A 22,866-nucleotide genomic window follows, 5' to 3' on the forward strand; every position below is an offset into this window, starting at 1 on the left:
AAGAGACGCTTCCGCTTCCTTCCGCTTCCGGGGAAATGTTGTCATAAGAACACCTCCTGGGAGCGGAAAAGATTATCTGCATACCTATCGCTTCTCCGCTATAAATAATCCCCTGAAGAGAACGCAATACCAGTTGTTGACCCCCTCCTTCTGCTTCTCTTCTTTCGTACAACGTTTCAAGTTCCAATTTGGCAAACATGAACACGCTCGACAAGCGGAAACGGTCATCTATTGCTATCGCGACAAAAGGAATTCACAAATTTCTGGGCGCCATAGCCCAGGTGTTGATTTTCGTTCTCCTCACGTCTCACCTACTCTTTCTGATATGGGCAGCGGTCATAGCTCAGCAAAGAAACGAGATATGGGTTATGAGCATCTTTATCGTCGTCATCGACGTCATGATTTTTACGAAACTCTTCTTTTTGAGAAGAAATAAATTCGAAGGCAAACGAATCGCTCGAAGATGGTAGGAAAAGTTGAAAACCCGATCAGACACCCCACAGGATGTTCGTTACTCGTAGGTATCTTCCCCTTTCTGTTCATCTTATGGCTTCCATTCCTCTGATGTGGCTCATACTAACCGGAATGTATGTCTACCCAATAACCGATACTACCACTGAAACCATCGACTCTAACGAAACGAGAGCTGAAGTACTGAAGCAAATTGCGAGCGACGAGAGATCCGATCGGGCGAGAACTTCCGAAGTCTTTCAATTTGTCCTGGGCCTCGGCAAGAATGCGACCATCTCAATTATAAATGTAAGAGAAATAGCGATCCTGATTAGAAACATCGAATGTGTCAATTTTAGGAGTTTTCTTTTGACAAAGCGGCCTACATCAGCGTACAATTCATAACGCCAGTTTTCGTCTTCGGTCGCTGGTTACTGCCTCGAGGGACCCTAACAAACGAACAACTATCCCGAATTCTTCTCTCGTCCCTTGCAATCGCCTTTGACGTTGTCGAGCTGCAGGATCACATCAACGAGCCGGAAATGCAAAAATTTACAGCTGTCTCTCTTCTAATCCTTGTTTTCTCGTCTCTCAGTCTCATTCAGCTCTTACAGTTTGCCGAACCGATGCAAGAGAAGATCGAATCGCGTACGTGGGAGGCGTTTTGGACAGTTTATGCCATACTGTTCCAAGAACTTCCCTTCTTGGCTATACGTATCTATCTAATCTCTATTCACGGATTCGAAATGACTGAGCTAGTGTTTCCGCTTAAAAATGCACTGGCTCTGGTTTTCGGCATATATCACATCGTTGTCTTGACTACAACAGAAAAGAAGGAGAGAATCGAAGAGAGACGTAGATCTCAAGTCATGCCATCCGATGACGTCAAAAAAGACTCTCTAGTCATTAATGACGAGCCAGACGGCGGGAAAGAGTCCAAGGGTCGTTCCGCTTGGAGACAGCACAGCAATAGCCTTGGTCCTATTCTACTTTTCATGGGGCATATTGCTGTGCTGACTTGGAGGCTCACCATTATATATGATAGTCAATTGTATTGGCTGTTCATGCTCATGTTGATTCCATTTCTCGCCATCTTAATTCCTCGCCTCGTTCTGTTTAGCAAGAACGTGAGTTACGAGAAAACAAAAGCAAACATCTGGTAGGAAACCAAACGAATAATTTACCTCTAATATATATTAATTTCTATAGGTTTCGACCAATACTTCTATACCTGATCGAAGCTATGGCCATATTCTGGCTAGTCGTTCTTGGACTTCGTTCCAACGGAGGCTTTTTCGTCACAAAGGAGCCAAATGTAACACTAAGCAAATTGAGCAATAACTCAGCAACCATTGACATCAGTTCCGTCGAAGAGGCCGAACTGGTACACCGTCCTCACGCTACTAAATCTATCTAGTACCTTTCTTCCCTAGACTGATCAACTCTCTTACGCCCTGCTTCAATTTATTCTTCCTATTGCTATCTTCGGACGCTGGTGGATGCCTCGAGAGGAGATCTCCCTCGAAGATTTCTCCAATCTTCTCCAGCCAGCAATCGCCCTCGCTTTCGACATCACCGAATTCGGTCATCTCATAGCCGAAGAACCAAAAATACACGACAACGAAGCTCTTCTCTACGCCCTTCTAATTTTTCTCTCAACGAGCGTCATACTTCTCTTACAAGTCGACGGAGGTAAACCGCAAGGAAAAGGAGGTTTGATTGCTTGGACGCTCGTCGGCGTTTTCTGTCTCGACGCTCCGTTCTTCGTCATTCGCGTATATATTACGACGATTTTTGGGGTCGAAGACGTTGGACTGGTGTTTCTTTTGAAGAACTTACTTGCCGCTTTATTTGGGCTCTATCGTACGGCAAGTCTTGTGCGCGAGATACGAAAGGAAAAGAAGGATAAAGAGTTGAGACGACGAGTGTCGTCCGTCAGACTTCCGTCGGATTATGTGGCTAAGAACTACGAAGCAATAGAGCAGTTCAAAGATGAAAACGGAATTGAGGATAACAAGGAAAAGGATCTATGGGAAAAGGAAGAACCCCAGGATGAGGGAGAGACTGTTATTATTAACGTTCTTCCTGTGATATCCGATGTAGAAGAGACAGCAACAGTCAAAGATGATGAAGATGAAGAAAAAACAGATGAGGAAAAGGCGGAAGTGAAAGAAGAAAAAAACGACGAAAAAACAGATGAGGAGAAGGCGGAAGTGAAAGAAGAAAAAAACGAGGAGGTCAAGGATGAAACAAAAGAAGAAACAAAAGTGGAAACGGGAGAAAATATCAAGGAAAAAACAGGAGGAAGTGATGGAGAGGAGGACACCACCTCAGAATAGATACAAACTCACCTTACGGCACTTTAGCTCCCTTGTCTTTTTCTTCACTTTTATCTAGGAAATTCAAGCAACTCACCTTTGTAGATTCCACCTAGATAAATATTTACCTTTGCTTTGATATATAGTGGTCTTGATATTGAGACTGTAGAGTCTAACTAAGAACGTCCGCCTTTAATTTCCCGGCACGATTCACACAGACTGCACACGAAAAAACCGTCCAAAAGCGTCTGACACTTTCGCTCTAGGCAAAGCTGAGCAACTCCACGTCGAAAATGAGAGTTGCGTTGGGAGGAATCGTGTGGGAAGAAAAAGTCAAGAAAAATAAATGAGAATGAGTAGATTAGACTATTTCTTTAGCTCAAAAAGGATATACTCCGGAAAATCCTTTTGATCCGTATGCATAGTCGGGTGAACACGTCAATTTCGCTCTTTCTCCGAGTGACATCTATTCAAATCGACTAATTTTATGCATTGAATTTCGTATCGAATACCGTACTGTTGCTACGCCTTCGTCCCAGCCTACAAAATCAGGGTGAGGCCCCCTTTGAGGACACCGCTTTCTCACTCACCTGGAATCACTTGTCCAAGACCGATTTTAAATTGGAACGGCTTTCCCCGATCTCTAGACGAATCAAACTTCGTGCCATTCGTAAGGGTTCCTAACGATGGGCAGTTGGTACGGAAAAAAAGCGAGGAGCGGCCAAAAAATTTCACAGTACCCGTGTAGTGCACCTTTACCGTCTGCCCCTTGCTCGGAAAGCTGCGTCCTATATTCGACAGCTTAAAAACGCGCATCGAGGTCTTTTCTGGCTCTGTACCGTCGCCTGGAGTAATAACTTCCTTGTCGACTCCCATTTTTTCGTTCCGCGTGCTTTGATGATGACGTATCGCACTGTTGATATTCTTTTCGTACGGGAACATGGAGAAAAGGCTGCAGAAGGAACTGAGAAAATTTCGCGGCGATCCGCCAGAGGGAATGTCGTTGGACGACGATTCCGTGACGGGCGACATCACACGGTGCGTCTACGCGCGATTTCCTGCATATCGAAACTAACTCGGAGCTCGCAACAGATGGATTGTTCGCGTAGAAGGAGCTGCAGGTAAATCGCTCACATTAACAACGTCAACGGTCATTTTTCTTGCAGGCACTCTCTACGCCGACGAAAAATTCCGACTCCAATTCAAATTCGAAAAGGGCTACCCATTCAGTTCACCTCAGGTCCAATCCTATTATCGAGTCAATATCAAATATATAGATGTTCTCTTTAGGTAACCTTCGTTCCGCCGCACGTTCCTCTGCACCCGCACGTCTACACGAACGGTCACATATGCCTATCAATTCTCACGGAGGACTGGACACCGGCGCTATCAGTCGAAGCCGTCTGCCTTAGCGTTTTAAGTATGCTGAGTAGCTGCAAGAAAAAGGTTCCAAGTTCATCTCTAAGCACACACACTCTAACCTTATACCTCGCCTATAGGAAAAACCGCCTGATAATGACCTCTACGTGCGGACGTGTAGCAGTAATCCAAAGAAAACGCACTGGTGGTACCACGGTATATATAATCTTACACACAATCATGCATATGTACTTTTTTGTCCCCCACCCTAGATGACAAAGCTTAGCAAACTGGTACTACAGTATATCTAGTAGCTAGACGTGCAGCATACGCAACGGGGAGTTGTTGTTCTTATAGACTGCAATACATCCGCTAATGATTATGAAGTGGTTGACATTTCTGCTTCTTCGAAAGTCCCAAACGCAATTTGCGCGCGCGTTTTCTCGGAATCACGCCGCCGCCGCCGCCGCCGCCGCCGCCGTCGCATTGTTGTCGTAGCGATGGAAAATCGAAGCACTTGACCGGCTTGGGAACGTCCGTCGTCAATGTGGGATTCAAATTCTTTGATTTCCATTGCGTTTCATTTGTATTTGCGGCGACGAATCCTTGTTGGTGATGCGAATCCAGCTCATCTATGGCTGCAGCTTCTGCATCTTCATTAGGAACAAGCTGGTCTGGCGCTACCGTCGTAGCAGGTGAACTTCCCTTGAAATGATCATTGCCAAAGATAGCTGGAGGAAGTTCGACGTCGCAATTAGAAAAATCTCCCGTCTCCTCCGTTTCTTTGGGAGTGCTATGAAAAGGACTAGGCGATGTTCCCACTTTAGGAAATCGCGTCACTTTGATGAGAGGAGGTAGAGGAGGTAGAGGACTCAATAACGTATCTCTTTCTCCTTCTTCCTTTTCCTCTTCTTCGATTGGAGTTGCGGACGTGAAGGGAAGACGATCGTTCGATATGTCGCAATTGATCGACGTCGAAATGCAGACCGCGTTGACGCAATCGGAATTGGGACGCATGAACGATTCTTCGTGTGGCGGCGAAAGGGAACGCGAATCGCCGAGCATGGCGAGACGAGAGACGTCGTTTTGATCAGGAACAATGAAATCTTCCCTTACGTTTTCTCCTTCGTCCATTGGAACTTCCCCCCACGACTTTTTTCCTTCTTCTTTTTCTACAGGACTCGTCATTTTTTCAGCTGATTTTTCCATGCAGATGTCTTCCATTTCCTCTTTCTCGCTGCTGAATATTTCAATCGAAACCATACCCTTTTCAAATCCGGGTTCTTTCTCCTCGATTTCTCTATCTATTTCTTTGGTCATACTTTCTACATCGTATTTAATTCAATTATAAATATCCAATACCTTGATTGTTGATCTCTTCGCTTGATGGGCCTCTCTTTCCGCCACATGAGAAGGACATTTCGTCCTCGAGGCTCTCTTCGTTATCGATGACGTCATCAAAAGCGTTTTCGCTCGAAAATTCTTCTATTGGCTTCGCTGGCGATTCGATTGCCGTTTTCCTGAGCGGATTGATCAAGAAGGAAGACAGTGGTAAGCGTTGAACGTCCGCTTGACGCGATTCGTCTAAGGAATGGGCTCGATAAGTGAAATCGACGCGCGCGATTGCGTTTTCTGACCTAAAGGCGGCTTATCCGAGAACACGGAGCTCGGTGAAGACATCAGCGAAGACGAAAAGGCTGAACGAAGAGTTGCGGCGAGCACACGGCGCTTTTTCTGCAGTCATTTCGCCGATCTTGAACGAAGCGAAAGCGCGCTAAGGGACGAGCGCGCGAAAATGAGCGGCGAAATAGCGAAAGAAATAACGAAAAGACTTACATAAAAGCGTCGTTGTATAGTCGAACCACGTTTTATCCGCCATCTTCTTTCGATGAAAGTGCGAAATATTGCACCACCTAACGGAATCGTTATGCAATCAATAACCAAAACCGGTATTCAAACCGGTTTTTGTTTCGCGCCTCTATGTTACCGACCAACCAGAGCGCTAGACGAGCCCCACGTGATCGCAACGGACCAATGAGCGCGATGGGCGGGGTTACGCTGTTCATAAGCGAAGTGCACACCGATTTTCCTTCAGTTGCGGCTGAGGGTGGGTGCGGCGTGGAGCAATCTGCGTCTCATCCTTGAGAGGACTGGCTCGGGAGCTTTGGCAGAAGGCAAGTGAGGATAGTTGGAACTCAGCGTGGCCCACGGTTAAATTCCGTGCCGGAGCCTGTAGGCAGGGCGATGGGGGGCTTCGGCCTCGGTTTACGCACTGGGCAGACGGATCGTCCGAGGTCTTATTGTCGTCAACAAGTACGGCCCGCGCTAGGCTCGAGCGGGCACGACTTGGAGGGGGTGTTCAACTATGGTCTGGTTGCCGGCACTTTTCTCACCCGAACGACGCGATTAGACCGACGATGATCCAGTCCAGGAGCCTTCGATTCCTCCATTGCACTGTCTTCATTGTCGACTCCTACAAGCAGTGGTCAGCTTTTCTCCACTCCACAAGGCCCGGTTCTTCTCAGGAAGACATACCGAAGGCTTTGGTACCAGCGCACCGGGGTTTCGGTATTAGGGGCCGATCCTCATCCAGGTGGGTACTGAATGGAGTGGCCGAGGACCCGCAACTCGCCCGAAACTTTTTGGAAGGGGGTCATCGCTTTGCGAAGACTCACCTGGGCTACGAAGCGTCCGAACCTCCACGCGGTGTAGCCTGGATAACGCTAATACGGACGCAACAAAAAGGTACGTACGACGATTATTTGGCAGTGACTAACTCTCTTTTTTTAGGTGGAAGCGTGGCGCGAGGGGCTCCGAAGATAGAAGGACAGAACGAGACCGATAGCGAGTGTGTGTATTTTTTTGTATCTGAATAAATAAATGTTAATTAATCGTAAAACGCTGTCGTAAAAACAACGGACTCGCGTGCGTCATGACGTCTCCTCAGCGTCGTTCTTCCAAGCAACGAGAGGCGAACTCCTATCCTAACCAGCAAATTCGAACGCGCTTCGAACTCTGGCCCCGTAAAATCGCCGCAACGACGATCGATAGCACGGCTCCCTTCGTCGACCGGCTCGTCGTCTCGATGAGCCGAAGAGCGCGAATGGCTACGAGTTTCCCAGCTCCAGTGCATTCGTTCGCCGATAAAATAACCGTCGAATGGCCGCAATCGAACGTCCTGGCGATGCTCGTAAACTTGACGCGTTCACGTGACGAGACATTCGAACCCAAAGAAGTCAAATGCACGGTACGTTATTCGTCGCTCGACGACGATGACGACGACGAGGAGAAGCCCTTGAAAGTGTTTGCCACATGCAAAATCGATTTGTCCCGGATCGCAATAGAAGGCGAGAAATGGCGTCAAGACGTCGATCTTCCGATGAACGTTCACACGAGCCTCGACGAATTAATTAGCGACGTCACTTTTCACGCGACAGCCGTCCTAAAACCTCTCACGCCAATTTCTTTGCCTGCTGACAATGACGATGACAATCTAAGTGACATAAGGTACAGCCCACCATAAATCAATTTTATTATTTAATTAATTTCATCATTAGTGTTGATGACGATCAAGAAATCGATTTGGAGTCTGTTAATTTTTCTGCGACCTCTATTCCTCCCTTGACTAAAATCAACTACAGATCTCGTCCAAACGTTCGTCCAAAACGATCGTCGTGGAACTCTCAGCTAACGACTCACCCGGAAGACGGTCCTTTTACCTTTGCCGGCGATTTCGACCCGCTGGGAATTCTCAAAGTGAAGATAATCGGAGCGAGTTCCCTCGCACTACCAACTAAACTCAAATCATCCCAAATCGGAATCTATTGCATCCTCACAATCAATGGGGGTTTCACAAAAACGAAAACGGCTACTCATCCTTACCAGACAACGTCACAGGTTGACGTCAAAATAATATTATAATTAGGTGTACCTGTTTGTAAATTTTTGTCTCAGGCTCCTGTTGTTTGGAATCCGACCGATACGGGAGTCATTCGATTCTACGCGTCACGATCACGTCATTTGTTTCTTCTCTGCCATGCTGTGGATCAAATCGATTTGGCAGACGAGCCACAGTGTATAAACATCGTTGATGATGACGTCAAGGAGAAATCCGCCTCGAAGAAAAATTGCATTGGGGTTGCAAGTTTACCAATAAAAGATATCAATATCGGAGAAGAGGAAGAGGAGCAAATAATGCGACTTGAACCTACAGGATCCGTTTATTTGATTGCACAATTCTTACGTATAATAAATAAATCTGTACCGGTAAATTGAACGATGGTGCCTTTTTTCTCAGGCTTGAATTATCGACATCCGGTTTCTGCTCGGGGAAGAGTCACCCTACTTCAAGCTCTTGATCTATCTGCCGCTGAGTCCAGCATGGTTTCCTGCTTTGTCCGAATTGACGGAAAACAACAGGTTTGCTCATACATATATACTGTATATCTATCTATTCTATAGGGATCAACAAATCCTGTTGCTTTGGGAGAGAAAAGCGAACTCAGCTGGCAGTCCGAACCTATTGAGTTCTTGCTCGTCAACGCAGTAGATTTGGAAATTCATTTGTGGGCCTCTAGGTTCCCCAATTGAATACATCTACGTTATTTTTTTTGAAAACGCTCGCTCTAGAGTTGGGGGATACGCCAATTGGTGTGGCTATGGGGTCTTGCCTCTTGCTTCCTGTCTTTATAACGACGGTGATAAGCCAGCCGTTGAATCCCTGAGCCAGTGCGTGAGGGTCACACTGCCTTGCGAGAAAGCAACGTGGATCGATTTAGAACCAAAGGTGAGAGTACCCATCTAGAAAAAAAACAAAAAACGCTGTTTTCTTTCTTCTATAGGGAAAGTTGTTAATTCAGCTCGACCTCAATCCTTCCCAGGTTCCTTTTCAAATGGCTGATAATCCAGAAACAAAAGGAAAAATAAAAAAGAGGTCACTAAAAAAAGAACACGTCATCTTTGCATAAGAGTCTGGTATTAGGAGTTTGCCTCAAGTCGGACTTTCAAAGGAGGGAAAATTAGACGTGGTTCCAACAATCGAAATAGCTCCCGTTGGACGATCACTAGACAACGTGGAAGAGACGGAGCAGCCGCAGCTGGCCCAACGAGAAATTCCTAAAGAGAGACAGAGTTAGTCAATAACGAAGTCTAATTTGTAATGGAAGTTTTCTTCTAGGAAAGAAAACAGCATCGTGGTCTGAATTGCTGTCACTAATGAAGGACAGGATAGAGTTGAAAAAAGAGGCGAGAGTCAACTAGATGCATTCATAGCTGTTAGCTCTACGTTAGTCATAGAACGAGTATTTGAAAGAAACGGTCATCGCGGTCAAAGCGGAATTGGCAGAAAGCGAATTTCAAAGGGAGAAATTAGCAATTCAGAACGAGTACGTAGCAACGTGTTCACAATTAATTAATTTAATCCGTATATAGAAAACTGCTTGGTCTACTTCAAAAGGAGAAACGAAAAGCAAGAACTCTGGCTCGAACGTCAACCAGCTTGGAACTGCAAAAAGTCATGAATCAAGTTTAGAACACGGAGATATCTATACATGCACTGCCTCACTACCAATTTAATTTGCGCGCACATCTGTTATATCACGACTATTTAACCCATGTTCACTTTCACGTGACAATGTAAGCAGATAAAATCAAAGATCGAGGGTCAGGGGTCAAACTGGCAATGTATCATGTAGTCAAAGGAATTTCGTTGCGCCCTGGCACATAAGTGCTCCGGATGTGAACTTTTTACCGGTGTCTCATACTCCGCTTCGGACGTCGAAGCGACGCCCAAGCGACTCTCAAAGGTGGCCTCCGTACAATAACACATAGTGAATTGTGCATAGAAAAGATTATTTATCAGCTTCCCCCTCCCTCGAGGCTCCCCTCTTAGTAAATACGTTAAAGAGATATGGTATGTGGAGTCATGCACGAGACACGTGATCGTGATCCCATACCGATCGCTATCGAACACGTTTGAACAAGAAAAACAAAAAAATAAGCGCTGTAGTTCTCTAGTTAGACCTAATTTCAGTAAGAACGTGCCGGCATTCTACTTCTCACAGACTATACTATACTACGTCAGTCTACTGCTGGCGCGAAAGGAGAAAAATGTACTAGAGGGTGCGAATGGGCTGTGCGCAGCCTACCCCGGGCGGTATCACCGCTACGTCCCATCCGATCGCCGATTCGAGAAGCTGATCGACGTCCAATAGATGTCCGGGATCGAGATCACGTGACATCGATGCATGCATCGGAAAATCGTTTGTCGCAGTCGTCGACGTCGTCGTCGCTCCACGATGAAACGACGGCAAGTCGTTGCCACCGAAAAACGTCGTCGATCGTGCTGCCGAAGGAACCGCCCCAGGCGATGATAAGTTAGTAGCCGGAGACGGGCAAGCGCAGTCGTGACTGGGCGTGGTCAACTCAGAAGCATATCCGCAATCGGACGACGCTCCAGGAGGACGATAGAGACTCGCCGATCCGCCGAACGGTAGACGCGCGAGCGTCGTGCAACTCGGCGGATAAGGCGGCGGAAAAAGAGGAGCGCTAATCGTCTGTTGCGTCGGCGGTCGTAGAGCGGAGGCGGCGCTGAGGAGCGGCCACGATTGGGACGCGCGCCGCTGCATGTTGCATATGGGAGGGGGTAGAGGGAGCGTAGGCGTGACGGGCTCAGAATCGACGAAATCGACGAGTTGAGATTTGATTGTGCCGTACGTCGTTCTTTCCCATTGCTGGAAATCTCTGTAGCGCGAGAGAGGCATTCGAATGCAGACGATCGGTTCGGCTGCCGGTGAGTACTGTGGAGGCGTGACTACGCCCGCGTCCTTTTCTCCCAGGGGGGTCGTGCGTTGTTGCGAGGGGGCGTGTTCTGTCTCGTGCACTGGAGTCTCGTTCAGCTCGGCTTCGCCGTCACGTTTCCACGGTTTCTTGACACTCTTTCGTCGACGCGGCTTGTAACGATAGTCGGGATGCGCCTCCATGTGCTCCAAGCGCAATTTCTCCGCTTCCTCGATATACGGTCGCTTTTGACTGTGCGGCAGAATTTTCCACAGTTTTCCGAGCATTTTACTCAGCTCAGCGTTGTGCAAATCAGGATTCTTCGTCGCTAATTTCTTTCGTTCGGTCTGCGCCCAAACCATGAACGCGTTCATCGGTCGCTTGACCCGATTCGGATCGCGCGCGCTTCGATAGAAAGCCGAGTCGTCGCCTGGCGGCGTCGACGGCTCGACTTGAGCCAAGCGACGCAGATACGCGTTCACATTCGACTCGTCGATCGTCGTCGACTCGTCAGAGCTCGCGTCGCCGCCGCCAACGCCGCCTTTTTTCTCCATTCGACCTTTTACCTTGTCGCAAATCGATCTGTTGTGCAGCGATGCACGAAGGCGACGCGCTTTTATGTACACGACGCTGAATCGTCCCCGTAGGTCACGTGTAGGGGCGGTGCTGCTTCCGGATACGTAATAAAAAATAGCTCCTTATGACTCTTTTAGTCGATTCAAGAGGTCTCCCCTTCGAGTCGTTTATTTCGAGTTCGTCTTCGAGCGTTTTTCTCACGCTATCGCCATGGGAAGGACGCTCTGAGAAATTTTTTTCCTATTTATCGCGCTTCCACTCGTCTCTATGCTCAATTGACCGTCATTTTACAATACGACTATGCAAGGCATTCACTCTTAAGTCGTCATTTGACGTCACTGCGTGTATAAATCGAGTGGCATTACGGTTTGATGCGCTATCGTGTCTAGAAGCCATTTTTCCGTGACGACCATTCCCTTCCCACCGCCCACGCAAACCGTCTCCTTTCCCCGCGCCGTTCCCACTAACTAAAAGTCGGGACACGTACTCTCCTAATCCCCGCGAGACGACGTATCGAAAGCATTCCTTACCTCCCCGTTGCATAGCTCCACTAATTCCATTAGAACCGGATGTTCCGGCACCGTCGATTTCGCTACGAAAATCGAGCTCACTTCGCAAAGAACGCCCGGATCGTCGTTTCGTTTTTTCATCCGGGATATCTAAACATTCAATTCACGATTTATTTGAAATAATTAATTAATTAATAATACGAACTTTAGCTCCGGGGAATTTCGCGTTCATTTCGTATTTATCCTCGTCAACCCATCTATGTTCCTCTAATGATTTCAAAATCTACGAAAAACGGAGTTTTTCTCCCTCACGTGCTAAATTAATTAATATGAATTAATTAATTAATACCCAATCGTAAGAAAGTATCCAAGTGCCCCGCGCAATTCCCCGGAGCACGCTCAACGTTCGTCGTCCCTCGCCACACACCACGTGCGTCGTCGAATCGCTGACGTCATTCTCCACGCAAAACGTACCCAAAGCGGAGACAAGAGACAGAATGACGTCACGATCCCTGGGGGTCCCCACCCAAGAAATAAAAACAATTGTCGTTTAGAGCGGGTCTAGACTTACTCTGGGCTCAAACTCGTCATCACTAGAGACTGTTTTGATTTTTTTATTGATTGTTTTCTTGTTCTTTTCGACGTCGGCGTGAAATCGTTCGATATTGGCGGAGATTTCGATTTTTTTTCTGGTGTTTTTTCGTTGGGAAACGTTAAGTTTTTGCGATTCAGAAGCTTTCGTTTTTGGGAGCGCATTGGGGTCCCACTCTTTTTCGTTTCCTTCTCGTTTTCGCGCGAAGAAGAAGCGAGAGGCGTTTTCTTACTTGAAGAGGGGCTAATTCCCAATTCGCATTCCAACTTAGTCAAATCTAAATCTAGTTTAACTCTAAAATAGACTCGGTTTTCTATTAATAAAAATCAAACCTACCTATGTCCGCAGGATCAAGATCTATAGAGTTAAAATTTTTTATTAGCCAAAATTATTTATTTATTTATTTATTTAACCTGGAAATAAAGCTTGTCGCATTTTCTTATCTTCTTCCAAATCATCATAAGTGAATCCCCAAAAGTAGCTGCTCATCTTCCTTTCACTACCTAAAAACGAATCATTAGAGATTTATTGAAGTGACACACCCACGCACTCGATGACGGACTCTCTCCAACGGTGAGCATTTCACCGCTGCTGTCGTTGCTACGGACAACCAATGGTGTCAACGATGCAGGTTGCGTATCAAGAGCCAAAATACGAGACGCTAATTTATACATTTCTATTTAATTTTATTTACTTATTTAATTATTGCCTTTTGGGGTGGTGGCTTTGCCTGATCCAAAGAGAATTTCCCTTTTCTCTCGTCTTTTTCTAGATCTTTCTACGCTCAATTTTATGGTTTCTTCGTCGAATTGCTTGGGTTGCATTAATTTCATTCGCTAAATAATAATCTAATTAATTAATTAATTAAAAATATGAATCCTAACCTTGTGTTTTCTCCAAAGAACGGAACTTGTTCCGTCGGTGAAAGCCGGATACTTTGCCTCAGACACCCTCTCGCCACTCAGCCTACAGCTAAAATGAATCAATTTTAATATTAATTAATTAATTAATTGAAATTTACTTTTCAAGCCACATAACTGATACTATGTGAATTTTTTTCATTTCGGCTTTTTCCAAAACGTGAGGTTTTCCATCTTGAAAAATCTAGAAAAGGAATTCGAAAAAAAATTCCAATGAATCACAAAACTTCTCACCAAGTGGGTGACATCCTTTCGAATTCGATTTACAGCCTTAATTAATTAATTAATTAATTAACTAATTGGAGTTCTTTATACGAAAATTTTCTTTACCTTTCCGCCCAACTTTTCGACTTGCTTCGCGACTCCCGAAAAGCGATTTTCCATAAAATCTCTAACCTCAACGCACGCTACGACACCTGAGCCAAGCTCACTTTCGCAAAAAACGGCTTTTTCTTGCAAATCACGACCCTTCGAACCTTCTAGGGGTTGGGAAATGCGTTGCGTCGACGGCTGATCGGCTTCGACACCATCCTCCTTGCTCGCGTTCGTCGCGGCGCCGATTTCTGTGTTTTCTCGGTCTTCTGCGTGAATCTAGTAAACGCCGTTTCTATAAAATACAATAATACAACGTCGACAAACGTTTTCAGCTCTATTCATCTCGATTCTCGTCGTTTGGAAGTCGAAGGAGCGTTTTCACAGTTCTTTGGAAAAACGCGCATGAGCAGCTTCGCCTCCCGTATAAGAACCCATCTCCGGGATCACGTGTGCTTCCATAACTCCCGGAAACCTCGCGAGACCGGGGCAAGCAGCGTAGAAGAAATGAGCTCGTCGACAGTGGAAGTGCGCGCATTCAGCGGCGATCTAATAGCGAGCGCCGGAGCGAGTGCTTCGGGCGCGAGCTCATCGAGACGGCCTGTGAAGAGAAAGACACGCCCCTCTGCTGGCGGCCTGTCCGAAAGTCGAACTGCGAAGAAGTATCCCGTCGAAGCGTCTCCGTACAAAATGGCCGACAATTCGTCGACGTGCTTCAAGTCGCAGGACGAGTTGGACGACGCCTTGGACGCGCTAAAGCTCAAGGACCCGAAACTCGGCGCGCTCGTGGACGCCTACAGTCCGCCACTATTCTTGCTGGTACGAATGTCTCGAATGCTTCTTCCGCGCTTTCGTCGACGAGAGCGAAGTCGCGGACGCGTCCAGAGCCGGAGATGTACTCTTTTGGGCGGGTGGAGTGCAAAGGGGGCGGGTCCCCGCGTTAGAGGGTATCGAAAACAATGGGCGCGCGGGAGTGAGGGGGCGGGGCTCTATAGCTTTCATTCACGCGAATCGAAAGCGATCCTAATCGTAGCGATTCGGCCTCGAATGTATTCGCGAGCGAAATCGGGGAGTCTTTGACGCGTAAATCGGGACTCGCGCTTAGGGAGAGGCGGGAGAACCGTTCGAATACCTTTGCCGAAGTCTCATCGAACACCAAATCTCGGGTAAATCGGCCCAGACGATTTGCTCGAAGTTTCTCGCGCGATTCGGCTGCAAGGAGGGCCAATTTCCGACGCCGTCCCAAGTGTGCAAGGCAACTGACGTCGAACTCAAAGCGGCCGGATTATCGGCGCGAAAAATGACCTATATCATGGATTTAGCGAGAAAGTTTGATAGCGGGTGGGTGAAAATAAGGGGCCCCCCCCCCAAAAAAAATATCAATAATTAATTAATTAATTAATTAATTAGAGATATAAACGCTGAAATGTTGCTCACAACGGGTAATAACGATTGCCACAAAATATTGACACAGGTCAAGGGCATTGGAACGTGGATGTAAGATGAAGATAAATACTTATTATTTATTATTAATTTTTCTTCTTACCTCTCTTCAAGTGTGGACATGTTTCTTCTATTCTGTCTCAAGCGTCAAGACGTCCTTCCGCTCGCCGATCTCGGCGTGAGACGAGGTTTTCAGAAATTCTTTCACCTTTCCGCTCTTCCGCCGCCCGAGGAAATGCTTCGATTGGCCAAATCGTGGGAACCGAATCGTTCTATAGGCACGTGGTACATGTGGCGTCTAGCCGCCGCCTCAATCGATACAATCTAACAACAAAGAATCGAACCGACATTCTTCTTTCCCATTTTCTCTCCTAAGTCCACTAATAGTAATACATCTTGCTATTTTTTGTATCTGTTGTCATTGAATGCCTCTCTATTTTCGAATTATAAATGATGTGTGACTCGCTTATGTGGCAGTGGTAAAACGGCGCGAGTTATTTCCTCCTCCTCCATTGACACCAGTACCCCGTCGAACGTTTGTCGTCGCTTCCCATCGTATCGTTTCAAATTGAAGCCGGGCCAATTCGGCAAGGCGACGACTGTACGGACGCGAGCAGCCAATCAACGGGTTAGGATAGTAGGAACAATGTTGACCACTCTCTACTAGTAATTATTAGTGTAAGGGGGCCCCCACATACATATATACTAACCTCCTCGAGTTGATAGCCCTCCGTTTCTCTTCCCCATCACTCTTAATTCATTAAATAAAATAGTATTATTTTAATTAGGAAATAATTTTACCTTTGAGATGCCGATCGAACCGCTGATGGTCGCTTTGATTCCAGTCGAACTTTCGCTGCCGTTACGCTAATAGAGGGGCCGGGATGATCGACTTCCGGCTTCGGCGGTTCACAGCAGCGATGAGTCGACGTCGTCTCGCGTTCCACTTTCAACGCCCGAAGCCGAACGTTCAAATCGCGCGTAAGAACGGGAGCGGAACACTCTTTCAAAATGAAAGACGGCATACTCGACGTCATCCGCGCCATTTCCGGAATCCGGATCCCCTCCTCCTCCGCCGCCACGTGCTCTTCAACGGAGAATTTTTCCTTTTTCGACTCCGCCGCCGCCGTCGCCGCCGCGACGCTATTACGATTCATTAGAAGACGAATTCGATTCGCGTTTCGTCGCGTCGCCGCCGCCGCGACCGCCGACCCCCCCGCCGCGGCCGCCGCGCTCCGCACCGACGAATCGACGGCAAAGCAACCCCTCTGAAAGAGCCGACAGACCGGATGGACAAGAGGAAGAGAGGAGGCCCATTCGGGAACGGTGTCGTCGGCGAGTAGTTTGACTTGACGCGGTTTCGCTATGGCAACGGGGTGCACGGGGAAGGAGAGATCGAAACGATAGGCAGAGTCGCGCGTCGGAGGCGGAGGAAATGTGCCGGAAAAAGGATCGGCAAGTCTAGCGTAACGCGCGCTGCCAATTAACTCTGTAATATTTTTTTCCTGGACCAACCGCGTCATAGACGTCTTCATACGGGGAAAGGAGGCCTGCCTGACGGCTAATAAATAAAGAAAAGAAGAAAAACGATTGCTGATTTTTAGTGCTAGTTATTTACTTGGTTTTCCGACTGTGGCGGACTTTGAGTTGACGTCTTTTTTCGAGGTCTTACCGCCGCCGCTTTTTTTCGCGTCGATTTCGTCGTCTTCGTCGTCTTTGAGCTTCAGCGTGACAATATTGGCTGCTTCCGGTATCCAAACGGTTGAAGTTGCTTTCGGAAGGGAAGTCTTTCTAGCAGGCGTTCGAATTTGACCGAATTCCCGTCGTAAAATCGACGGAAGATAGTCCGTTTTCATTTCGAGAAATTTGGCACCTCATCTGTCGCTATAGGGAGACGAGAACCCGGATGCTAAAAGGATCAACTCATTGATATACGTCTCTGTACGCCCCCACGTGCTACAAATAAACCGATTTTATGGTGAAACATTTTCTACGTTACCTACAATTATTTCTTGAAAAAAAACGGTCAGCATTTTGCGCAGCACTCCCCTCGTTTTTTGACGGGACTTTGACAGGTTGCAGGAGGACAGACAAGCCTCTCGCAAATCAATTGCCCACTCTACATTAAAGACAAGCGCGCCTCTTTTAGTATATCGTTTCATACAGCAAAACTTGTCTATAACAACCGGCACTATTATATACTCATAGTGACAGTCGCGTAGAAAAGTTTCGATTTGCGCATCTTTTCTTACTTTGCAAAAACACTCTAGGCAATCATTCAATTTGACCCGTTCCCCGTTTTCTACGTTCACCTCGCCTCCCAGAAGACATTGCCCGCCCCTTCCCACCCCGTTCAACTAAGGAAAAGGCGTACACGTCACATTGACGTCACATTGACGTCCATCAAACCTTATTTTGAAGTGCGTCGACCGTCGCTTCCAACGTGCTGACGTATTGCGTCAATTTTTCCACGGTCTCTTCCACGACAGACGTTCGATTGTTAATCGAAATTTGGGTCATTTGCACGGGTTTTAGGGACGCCTCGACAAACGACTCAACATCGGCAGATCGCTTCGACCTGACCCCACCCCCACAATCTAACCAAAAATTAATTAATTAATTAATTAATTAAATTATTCTATTACCTTCTTGAGTACACTGATCGTCTCCACAGTCGCTCCAAAATCTCAAATCGACTTTGGGATGAGCGGAACAGGGTTCGTAGTCGTCCAAAGTTTTCGCGTTGCGAAAAACGTCGCGTTGCACGCGCTCGATATCGTCGCCGTTGTCGCAGAGAACGCGCGCTAGCGTCGTCTTTCGTATTTGCAACAGTTGATCGGAATCGAAGACGCCCGTCCCCTCGTACCAAAATCGATCTCCGTCGCGCGTGCGACGAAACTGATCGGCGATGATGCGCGCGAAAAGGGGCCCGACTCGCGCGCTCGCGTCCAAGTGATCCTCGACGAGGCCGCCCACCCAAAGGTCCACGTTTTCCGGCGTTACGTACAAGGCTTCGAGCTTCTCGCGCACGCTATCGTCGCGAATGACGTCACGTAGCGCATCGAAGCTCTTCGGCGCCGAGAGATTATAAAAGGCGCGCCAGGCCAAATATTTCGGCAAGCCGTGATCGCGCCCGCGCTGGATATTCAACGCGCCCAAATCGAGCGCGATTTCGTGAGCGAGAGCGAAGAGGGCTTCGGTGAGCTCGGCGTTGAGAACGCTCGTGGGCGTGTTTAGTTTCCCGTTTGTCGCGAAGAGGCCCCGTATAATCGGATCAATACCGCCTTCGGCGAGAATTCGTTGCGGCGCGAAAAAGGCGTTGCGGAGCATCAGATCGCCGGCGGGAATTGATTCAAACGACGCATTGAGTCGTCGAAACAGCGGTTGAATGAGCGTGTGACCGAACCGATAGGCCGAAGTTGAGAAGGCGTTCGCTATTGAAGCGTCGACGTTTGGATCGTAGCGCGCGTACGACCCCACGTCATTGCGCATTGCTTCCTCGCCGACGATTTTCGGAAGAAATTCCGTATAGGTGATGTGTTGCAATTCTGCAACGACGATTTTGCGCGCTTCCTGAAAAATTCGATCGGCATTCCAGCGCGGATTGAGCGCGCCTAGCGCACGCGCTATCCGATTGTGCTCGCGCAGCCAAATCGTGTGCATAGCCGTAAGTCCGATTTGCTCGTTCCCGCGCTTGTCCCCAGTCAAAAAACAACGATCTTTTGCCGGGTTAGCGACAAGGCATTCAACGGGCGACGAAGTAGCGTCGTCGACGTAGGGTAATAAATATTTCCCGGGCGCAATTTCGACGCCAACGTTGAGCAATCCCCTCGACGTTTGATTTCGTAAGAGTCCGTGCGTTTCGACGTCAGATCCGTATATAGATGACGCGTCGATGTACGAAGTAATTTGATTTACCTGTTGCCGAGGCGACGAAGGCGTGCCCGTATAACACGCGGGCGTGGAACGCGCAAACGACATGCACGCGTTCGCGCCGCCGATTCGTCGATCGTCGCGCGGCACGGGAATGGGAAAACAGCTCGAAACGGCGGCGCAATCGCCGCGACGACGCGCGCACGCCGTCGTCGGCGAGTGCGAGAGATCGTGATCGAGAAATTGACCGAATTGCATGAGCATTAGCGTGTAGCGCGGATCGGGTTCGATGGCGTGCGCCGAGATAACGCGCGTGCTGACCAATCGCGCGCTTGGGTGAGGGGGAGCCATGGCACGTGCCGAGTCACCTGCGTGTTGCCAGCCAGTTGGAAGGTTGTATCGATCGTCGTAGATTGGATTGAGGAGACGTTGGAGAGGCGCGCGCGCGGCGCCCCAGTGCGGGCGATCGAGATTATTGCACGTGCCGTCGATTGTTCGGTAGCGTCGATGGTAGCACATGTTGTCACACGTGACGTTTCTTACGGAGAAGCACGTCAGACGTTCGTCGTCGTCGTCGTCAGTTCTCGGTTGCTGTGACGACGGCGGCGGTGACGTAGGCCGCGGAGGAGCTCGGTCTAAATAATAAATAATGAATTATTATTATTATTATTATTATTTAATTTCACCGTGTACGGCCAGATTCGCTTGAGTCGATGCTACGCCGTCGTTATTTCGAGCCAAGCACACGTAGGCCCCTTCATCGGAAGGCGTCACCTCGGAAATGACCAACGTTCCTTCTGTGATATCTATAGAGATGCGTCCCCCTTGTCTCAACCCTTGATCTCCCTTCAGCCACGCCACAGACGCAGGCGTTGTCGTTCTACACTGAAAAACAGCTGTGCTTCCCTCTGCAGCGATGACGTCGGTTGGCAATTGAGAAAACACGGGCGGCGTCAAAACTAAAACATCAAATCTCGACGTTAAGTTAAAACCCCCGGGGTTTCTCCCCTTCCCCCAACTCACCTCGAACAGACAAGCGAAAAATTTGCTTCGCCACGCCGGCGGAATTCTCTGCTCGGCATTCATACTTTCCCGTATCATCAACGCGAAGTTCTCGTAGAAGAAGAATATCGTTCGACAAATCGAGACGCGCGGAGGAGACAAGCTGGCGATTATCTCGCCACCACGTGCGTACGGGAATTGGCTTCCCTTCGACGCGGCACCACAATCGAGCCGTCTCCCCGACGACATACTTCAGATTTGCACTGGGAGGTTTCACTATAGTCGGTGAAACTAAATATAATAACAATTAGGATTAATCTTAATCTAATATTGATTTATTATTATTATTGTACCGTTGACTGTGACTTGGCTATGGGCCGTCGCCTTGCCGACGCGATTCGAAGCGCGACACGTGTAGATTCCCTCGTCGGATTGGGTCACGTGTTTAATTTTCAAACTCGGATCGCCCGATTGGTATGTGTTGTGAAGAATTTTCTTCTCCTTATGCCATATGATCTTCGGCTCCGGATGACCCTGCGCCGAACACGGCAACGTCAACGACGCATTTTCAGACACGGAAACGGTCGCCGGAGGACTAACAATCAAAACAGGAGCCCCTTAGAAAAATACACATATATATTATATATATAATATATCTAAGGAACTTACTGTCTTTCTTAGGAACACCTATGTAGGATAACTTGGCCGAAGCTGTTGCCGTTCTCTTTGCATTCTTTGCCTGGCACGTGTACACGCCCGCGTCTCCCGGATGCGTTTTGGATATAGCCAGCGAACCGTCTTTGAGAACCGACTTCCGCCCCGTTAACGTCAATGGAATCCCATTGTGAGTCCACGTGACGCGGGGGTTGGGACAGCCGACTGCAAAACAACGAAAGAGAACAGGATCGCCGAGAGCGACGTTCTCATCCTCGGGTTCGCGAACAATTTCGGCGGAACCTAGTAGCCAAATTAAATTATATTAATTAATAACCGACCGACGTCATTGGAACTGACAGCATCCGAGTCGTTCATTTGTGAGGGATTTGATTCGATATTGGCGCGAGCGAACGTGGCATTCGGCCTGCGCGTCGCGTACGCTAAATAGAAAGGCTCGCATCCAAAGCAGCTGACAATTACACGTGAGAGGATTGTCGCTAAGTGTACTGCAACAAAAACACGTGCGTGTGGTCACGTGCTTACGTAGTAAGACACTTGTATAAACGCTTACAGATGTTCCAGGTTGTTTAGTGGATCGAAAACGCTCGGTTCGATGAGACGAATTCTATTGTGATTAATATTTCTAGAGATGAAAATTATTGAAGTTTCGTCTTCACGTGACGTGTATATATACACTTACAGTCGTTCCAAGTCTCGTAGCCCCGTGAAAAGATCGGATTGAAGAACGCTTATATTATTAAATTGAAGATTACTAGAATTTAGAGAGGGAGAGAATTTTGAATTATAAGAGCACCGACGATGACGTCATATTCGTACAGATGAACGAGTTTATTGAGATCGCGAAACATTCCTGCATGCAAAGTGGCGATTTCGTTCTTCGACAAATATCTAGGGCAAAAGATCGTATTTGATATCTATCACTATCGCGCGCGTCTTTTCGTACAAGTGACGAAGTGATTTGAGCCCGAGAAAGACGTTGGGCTTCAGTTCGACGATCCTATTGTTGCTAAGTAGCCTATTAGAGGATAAGGGGGCGTGGGCGTAACACGTGAGATACGGTAAGCCAATGGAAGTATGCAAACAGACGAAAAGTGCCGCCCGGCGCCTCGCCGGGGCGCCGCCTTACTCACAATGTGTGCAGTCTGTAGAATCCCCTGAAATAGCCACTCGGTATCGAGACGATTCGATTGTCTCGGAGATCTCTGCGCGAAGATGTTTTTAGATGAGGAGGGGCCCCCCCTCCCCAAAACAATCGGGACGATCGAGACGCGCGGTCGCAGAACGCGCAATTCAAAAAAACAAACAAACCCCGCGTAGACGAAAGAACGACGCGGACCCCCCTCCCCTGCTGTAGAATAGAGAGACACGCCCCCATTCGTATTTGAAACATCCGGATATTCGAGGGGGGCTGCGGGAGGGACGCTCTAGCGTTCTCTCTCTCTCGGGCGCGCGCGCGTGCGTTCGTCGCATCGATGAACGCGAAAAAAGGGGAAACGTACAGGGTTGTCGTGTCGTTTTCGACGCGCGGCATCGAGACGAAACGCATTCCGTCGCAGCGCACAGTTGATTGAAAGCAGCTGCAGCCTTTGGGACACGTTCGCCCGAACGCGAGCGACGATCCGACGGCGAAGATTAGTAGAAGACGAAGGGCGATTGGCGCCACGTCGCGCATTGCCTTTTGACTGCGCGTCTGGGGAATCAGTGGGGATAGAAGACCGCACGCCGCAAAAATATGCGCGTCGAGCGACTGTAATTGAGGGGGCGTGTTACAGACCTTTTGTAATATCGGTGACGTAATTCGCGTGACGTAGACGCTACGATTGTGGCCGTTTCTATTTGACAGCGAAAGAAATAAAAAAGAATTAGATAAAAATACGTAGAAATTTTTACCTTCTAGTCAAAGTGGGCGGAGTCTCAGAGAAGACCTACGCTAGTTTTCCTTATATATATAGACTAGCGAAGCGATTCGTGGCCTTAGACAAAGCGAGCGGTTATTTATTGAGGCAAACAAGCCGTCAGGTATGACGTGGCGCGCAACAGGTGATCAAAATACGGGC

The 22,866-nt window shown here is 48.0% G+C and overlaps 9 protein-coding genes across 18 annotated transcripts; 4 read left to right on the forward strand and 5 right to left on the reverse strand.

Moving 5' to 3' along the window:
• Nucleotides 1–134: 134 nt before the first annotated feature.
• LOC136197382 (uncharacterized) lies at nt 135–2,969 on the forward strand. Its single transcript, XM_065987132.1, has 5 exons — nt 135–466; nt 522–759; nt 810–1,609; nt 1,660–1,834; nt 1,884–2,969. Exons 1-5 carry the CDS (start codon nt 198–200, stop codon nt 2,787–2,789), a joined length of 2,388 nt encoding a protein of 795 aa, XP_065843204.1. The 5' UTR covers nt 135–197; the 3' UTR covers nt 2,790–2,969.
• On the reverse strand, nt 2,940–3,705 carry LOC136197391 (peptidyl-prolyl cis-trans isomerase FKBP1B-like). 2 transcript variants are annotated; one of them, XM_065987146.1, is made up of 6 exons: nt 3,608–3,705; nt 3,509–3,556; nt 3,359–3,448; nt 3,286–3,308; nt 3,161–3,234; nt 2,940–3,085 (listed from the first exon to the last, which is right to left on the reverse strand). In XM_065987146.1, the coding sequence occupies exons 1-6, from the start codon at nt 3,642–3,644 to the stop codon at nt 3,031–3,033; spliced, it is 327 nt and encodes a 108-aa protein (XP_065843218.1). In that variant the 5' UTR covers nt 3,645–3,705; the 3' UTR covers nt 2,940–3,030. The 2 variants fall into 2 exon arrangements, with proteins under 2 accessions (XP_065843218.1, XP_065843217.1); XM_065987145.1 differs by having other exon boundaries at nt 3,509–3,659.
• On the forward strand, nt 3,696–4,509 carry LOC136197390 (ubiquitin-conjugating enzyme E2 W-like). 2 transcript variants are annotated; one of them, XM_065987144.1, is made up of 6 exons: nt 3,696–3,806; nt 3,861–3,889; nt 3,935–4,008; nt 4,059–4,214; nt 4,268–4,343; nt 4,400–4,509. In XM_065987144.1, the coding sequence occupies exons 1-6, from the start codon at nt 3,709–3,711 to the stop codon at nt 4,411–4,413; spliced, it is 447 nt and encodes a 148-aa protein (XP_065843216.1). In that variant the 5' UTR covers nt 3,696–3,708; the 3' UTR covers nt 4,414–4,509. The 2 variants fall into 2 exon arrangements, with proteins under 2 accessions (XP_065843216.1, XP_065843214.1); XM_065987142.1 differs by having other exon boundaries at nt 4,268–4,509.
• LOC136197385 (uncharacterized) lies at nt 4,336–6,028 on the reverse strand. Of its 3 annotated transcripts, none has more exons than XM_065987138.1 (4): nt 5,964–6,028; nt 5,765–5,901; nt 5,490–5,711; nt 4,336–5,431 (listed from the first exon to the last, which is right to left on the reverse strand). In XM_065987138.1, the coding sequence occupies exons 2-4, from the start codon at nt 5,805–5,807 to the stop codon at nt 4,500–4,502; spliced, it is 1,197 nt and encodes a 398-aa protein (XP_065843210.1). In that variant the 5' UTR covers nt 5,808–5,901; nt 5,964–6,028; the 3' UTR covers nt 4,336–4,499. The 3 variants fall into 3 exon arrangements, with proteins under 3 accessions (XP_065843210.1, XP_065843209.1, XP_065843208.1); XM_065987137.1 differs by having other exon boundaries at nt 4,336–5,437; XM_065987136.1 differs by having other exon boundaries at nt 4,336–5,452.
• A 1,015-nt stretch (nt 6,029–7,043) lies between these two features.
• On the forward strand, nt 7,044–9,789 carry LOC136197383 (uncharacterized). The gene is made up of 11 exons (XM_065987133.1): nt 7,044–7,634; nt 7,685–8,024; nt 8,082–8,370; nt 8,425–8,546; nt 8,589–8,704; nt 8,757–8,913; nt 8,969–9,060; nt 9,109–9,257; nt 9,304–9,371; nt 9,423–9,511; nt 9,558–9,789. Exons 1-11 carry the CDS (start codon nt 7,060–7,062, stop codon nt 9,655–9,657), a joined length of 2,097 nt encoding a protein of 698 aa, XP_065843205.1. The 5' UTR covers nt 7,044–7,059; the 3' UTR covers nt 9,658–9,789.
• A 259-nt stretch (nt 9,790–10,048) lies between these two features.
• On the reverse strand, nt 10,049–11,533 carry LOC136197386 (transcription factor Sox-7-like). The gene has a single exon (XM_065987139.1). It carries the CDS (start codon nt 11,456–11,458, stop codon nt 10,241–10,243), a length of 1,218 nt encoding a protein of 405 aa, XP_065843211.1. The 5' UTR covers nt 11,459–11,533; the 3' UTR covers nt 10,049–10,240.
• A 133-nt stretch (nt 11,534–11,666) lies between these two features.
• LOC136197384 (microcephalin-like) lies at nt 11,667–15,101 on the reverse strand. 2 transcript variants are annotated; one of them, XM_065987135.1, is made up of 15 exons: nt 14,141–15,101; nt 13,978–14,092; nt 13,832–13,917; nt 13,736–13,771; nt 13,603–13,685; nt 13,466–13,553; nt 13,291–13,417; nt 13,132–13,242; nt 12,995–13,084; nt 12,918–12,938; nt 12,561–12,858; nt 12,339–12,501; nt 12,195–12,272; nt 12,011–12,139; nt 11,667–11,947 (listed from the first exon to the last, which is right to left on the reverse strand). In XM_065987135.1, exons 1-15 carry the CDS (start codon nt 14,156–14,158, stop codon nt 11,816–11,818), a joined length of 1,575 nt encoding a protein of 524 aa, XP_065843207.1. In that variant the 5' UTR covers nt 14,159–15,101; the 3' UTR covers nt 11,667–11,815. The 2 variants fall into 2 exon arrangements, with proteins under 2 accessions (XP_065843207.1, XP_065843206.1); XM_065987134.1 differs by having other exon boundaries at nt 12,561–12,864; nt 14,141–15,100.
• LOC136197389 (uncharacterized) lies at nt 14,260–15,725 on the forward strand. Its single transcript, XM_065987141.1, has 4 exons — nt 14,260–14,632; nt 14,919–15,154; nt 15,224–15,310; nt 15,371–15,725. Exons 1-4 carry the CDS (start codon nt 14,321–14,323, stop codon nt 15,582–15,584), a joined length of 849 nt encoding a protein of 282 aa, XP_065843213.1. The 5' UTR covers nt 14,260–14,320; the 3' UTR covers nt 15,585–15,725.
• Nucleotides 15,590–22,717, reverse strand: LOC136197381 (peroxidasin homolog). 5 transcript variants are annotated; one of them, XM_065987130.1, is made up of 21 exons: nt 22,700–22,717; nt 22,584–22,641; nt 22,309–22,499; nt 21,940–22,011; nt 21,753–21,824; nt 21,626–21,697; nt 21,489–21,560; nt 21,360–21,431; nt 21,146–21,294; nt 20,801–21,088; nt 20,485–20,748; nt 20,153–20,422; nt 19,816–20,088; nt 17,902–19,764; nt 17,666–17,853; nt 17,509–17,613; nt 17,260–17,375; nt 16,772–17,212; nt 16,058–16,717; nt 15,967–16,007; nt 15,590–15,919 (listed from the first exon to the last, which is right to left on the reverse strand). In XM_065987130.1, exons 3-17 carry the CDS (start codon nt 22,479–22,481, stop codon nt 17,283–17,285), a joined length of 4,026 nt encoding a protein of 1,341 aa, XP_065843202.1. In that variant the 5' UTR covers nt 22,482–22,499; nt 22,584–22,641; nt 22,700–22,717; the 3' UTR covers nt 15,590–15,919; nt 15,967–16,007; nt 16,058–16,717; nt 16,772–17,212; nt 17,260–17,282. The 5 variants fall into 5 exon arrangements, with proteins under 5 accessions (XP_065843202.1, XP_065843198.1, XP_065843201.1 ...); XM_065987126.1 differs by lacking the exons at nt 22,584–22,641; nt 22,700–22,717 and having other exon boundaries at nt 16,772–16,817; nt 16,875–17,212; nt 22,309–22,531; XM_065987129.1 differs by lacking the exons at nt 22,584–22,641; nt 22,700–22,717 and having other exon boundaries at nt 16,772–17,140; nt 22,309–22,531.
• Nucleotides 22,718–22,866: the final 149 nt, after the last annotated feature.

This window comes from Oscarella lobularis, chromosome 17 (genome assembly GCF_947507565.1).
Source record: "Oscarella lobularis chromosome 17, ooOscLobu1.1, whole genome shotgun sequence".
Classification (NCBI taxonomy): Eukaryota; Metazoa; Porifera; class Homoscleromorpha; order Homosclerophorida; family Oscarellidae; genus Oscarella; species Oscarella lobularis.

Bases quoted from the DNA above. Each gene is read 5' to 3' on its own strand.
- LOC136197386 (XM_065987139.1), bottom strand. From the start codon at position 11,458: ATGGAGAAAAAAGGCGGCGTTGGCGGCGGCGACGCGAGCTCTGACGAG.
- LOC136197384 (XM_065987134.1), bottom strand. The intron at 13,554-13,602 runs GTAAATTTCAAT...GATTCATTTTAG, and splicing joins TCAGTTATGTGGCTTGAAAA to CTGTAGGCTGAGTGGCGAGA. The intron at 12,140-12,194 runs GTTCGTATTATT...TTGAATGTTTAG, and splicing joins CGAAATTCCCCGGAGCTAAA to ATATCCCGGATGAAAAAACG.
- LOC136197383 (XM_065987133.1), top strand. From the start codon at position 7,060: ATGACGTCTCCTCAGCGTCGTTCTTCCAAGCAACGAGAGGCGAACTCC. The intron at 8,547-8,588 runs GTTTGCTCATAC...TCTATTCTATAG, and splicing joins GAATTGACGGAAAACAACAG to GGATCAACAAATCCTGTTGC. The intron at 9,372-9,422 runs GCGAGAGTCAAC...CGTTAGTCATAG, and splicing joins GGATAGAGTTGAAAAAAGAG to AACGAGTATTTGAAAGAAAC.
- LOC136197391 (XM_065987145.1), bottom strand. From the start codon at position 3,644: ATGGGAGTCGACAAGGAAGTTATTACTCCAGGCGACGGTACAGAGCCA. The intron at 3,449-3,508 runs GTACTGTGAAAT...GCCCATCGTTAG, and splicing joins GGTAAAGGTGCACTACACGG to GAACCCTTACGAATGGCACG. The intron at 3,235-3,285 runs GTACGGTATTCG...CGATTTGAATAG, and splicing joins GGGACGAAGGCGTAGCAACA to ATGTCACTCGGAGAAAGAGC.
- LOC136197382 (XM_065987132.1), top strand. From the start codon at position 198: ATGAACACGCTCGACAAGCGGAAACGGTCATCTATTGCTATCGCGACA. The intron at 467-521 runs GTAGGAAAAGTT...CGTTACTCGTAG, and splicing joins AAACGAATCGCTCGAAGATG to GTATCTTCCCCTTTCTGTTC. The intron at 760-809 runs GTAAGAGAAATA...TGTCAATTTTAG, and splicing joins CGACCATCTCAATTATAAAT to GAGTTTTCTTTTGACAAAGC.
- LOC136197385 (XM_065987136.1), bottom strand. From the start codon at position 5,807: ATGTCTTCACCGAGCTCCGTGTTCTCGGATAAGCCGCCTTTAG. The intron at 5,712-5,764 runs GTCAGAAAACGC...CCCATTCCTTAG, and splicing joins CTCGGATAAGCCGCCTTTAG to ACGAATCGCGTCAAGCGGAC. The intron at 5,453-5,489 runs GTATTGGATATT...AATACGATGTAG, and splicing joins CGAAGAGATCAACAATCAAG to AAAGTATGACCAAAGAAATA.
- LOC136197390 (XM_065987142.1), top strand. From the start codon at position 3,709: ATGGAGAAAAGGCTGCAGAAGGAACTGAGAAAATTTCGCGGCGATCCG. The intron at 3,807-3,860 runs GTGCGTCTACGC...AGCTCGCAACAG, and splicing joins GTGACGGGCGACATCACACG to ATGGATTGTTCGCGTAGAAG. The intron at 3,890-3,934 runs GTAAATCGCTCA...TTTTTCTTGCAG, and splicing joins TCGCGTAGAAGGAGCTGCAG to GCACTCTCTACGCCGACGAA.
- LOC136197381 (XM_065987130.1), bottom strand. From the start codon at position 22,481: ATGCGCGACGTGGCGCCAATCGCCCTTCGTCTTCTACTAATCTTCGCC. The intron at 21,698-21,752 runs GTACGAAAAGAC...CTTTTGCCCTAG, and splicing joins CTCAAATCACTTCGTCACTT to ATATTTGTCGAAGAACGAAA. The intron at 21,561-21,625 runs GTACGAATATGA...TCTAAATTCTAG, and splicing joins CTCAATAAACTCGTTCATCT to TAATCTTCAATTTAATAATA.
- LOC136197389 (XM_065987141.1), top strand. From the start codon at position 14,321: ATGAGCTCGTCGACAGTGGAAGTGCGCGCATTCAGCGGCGATCTAATA. The intron at 15,155-15,223 runs GTGGGTGAAAAT...TTAATTAATTAG, and splicing joins GCGAGAAAGTTTGATAGCGG to AGATATAAACGCTGAAATGT. The intron at 15,311-15,370 runs GTAAGATGAAGA...CCTCTCTTCAAG, and splicing joins AAGGGCATTGGAACGTGGAT to TGTGGACATGTTTCTTCTAT.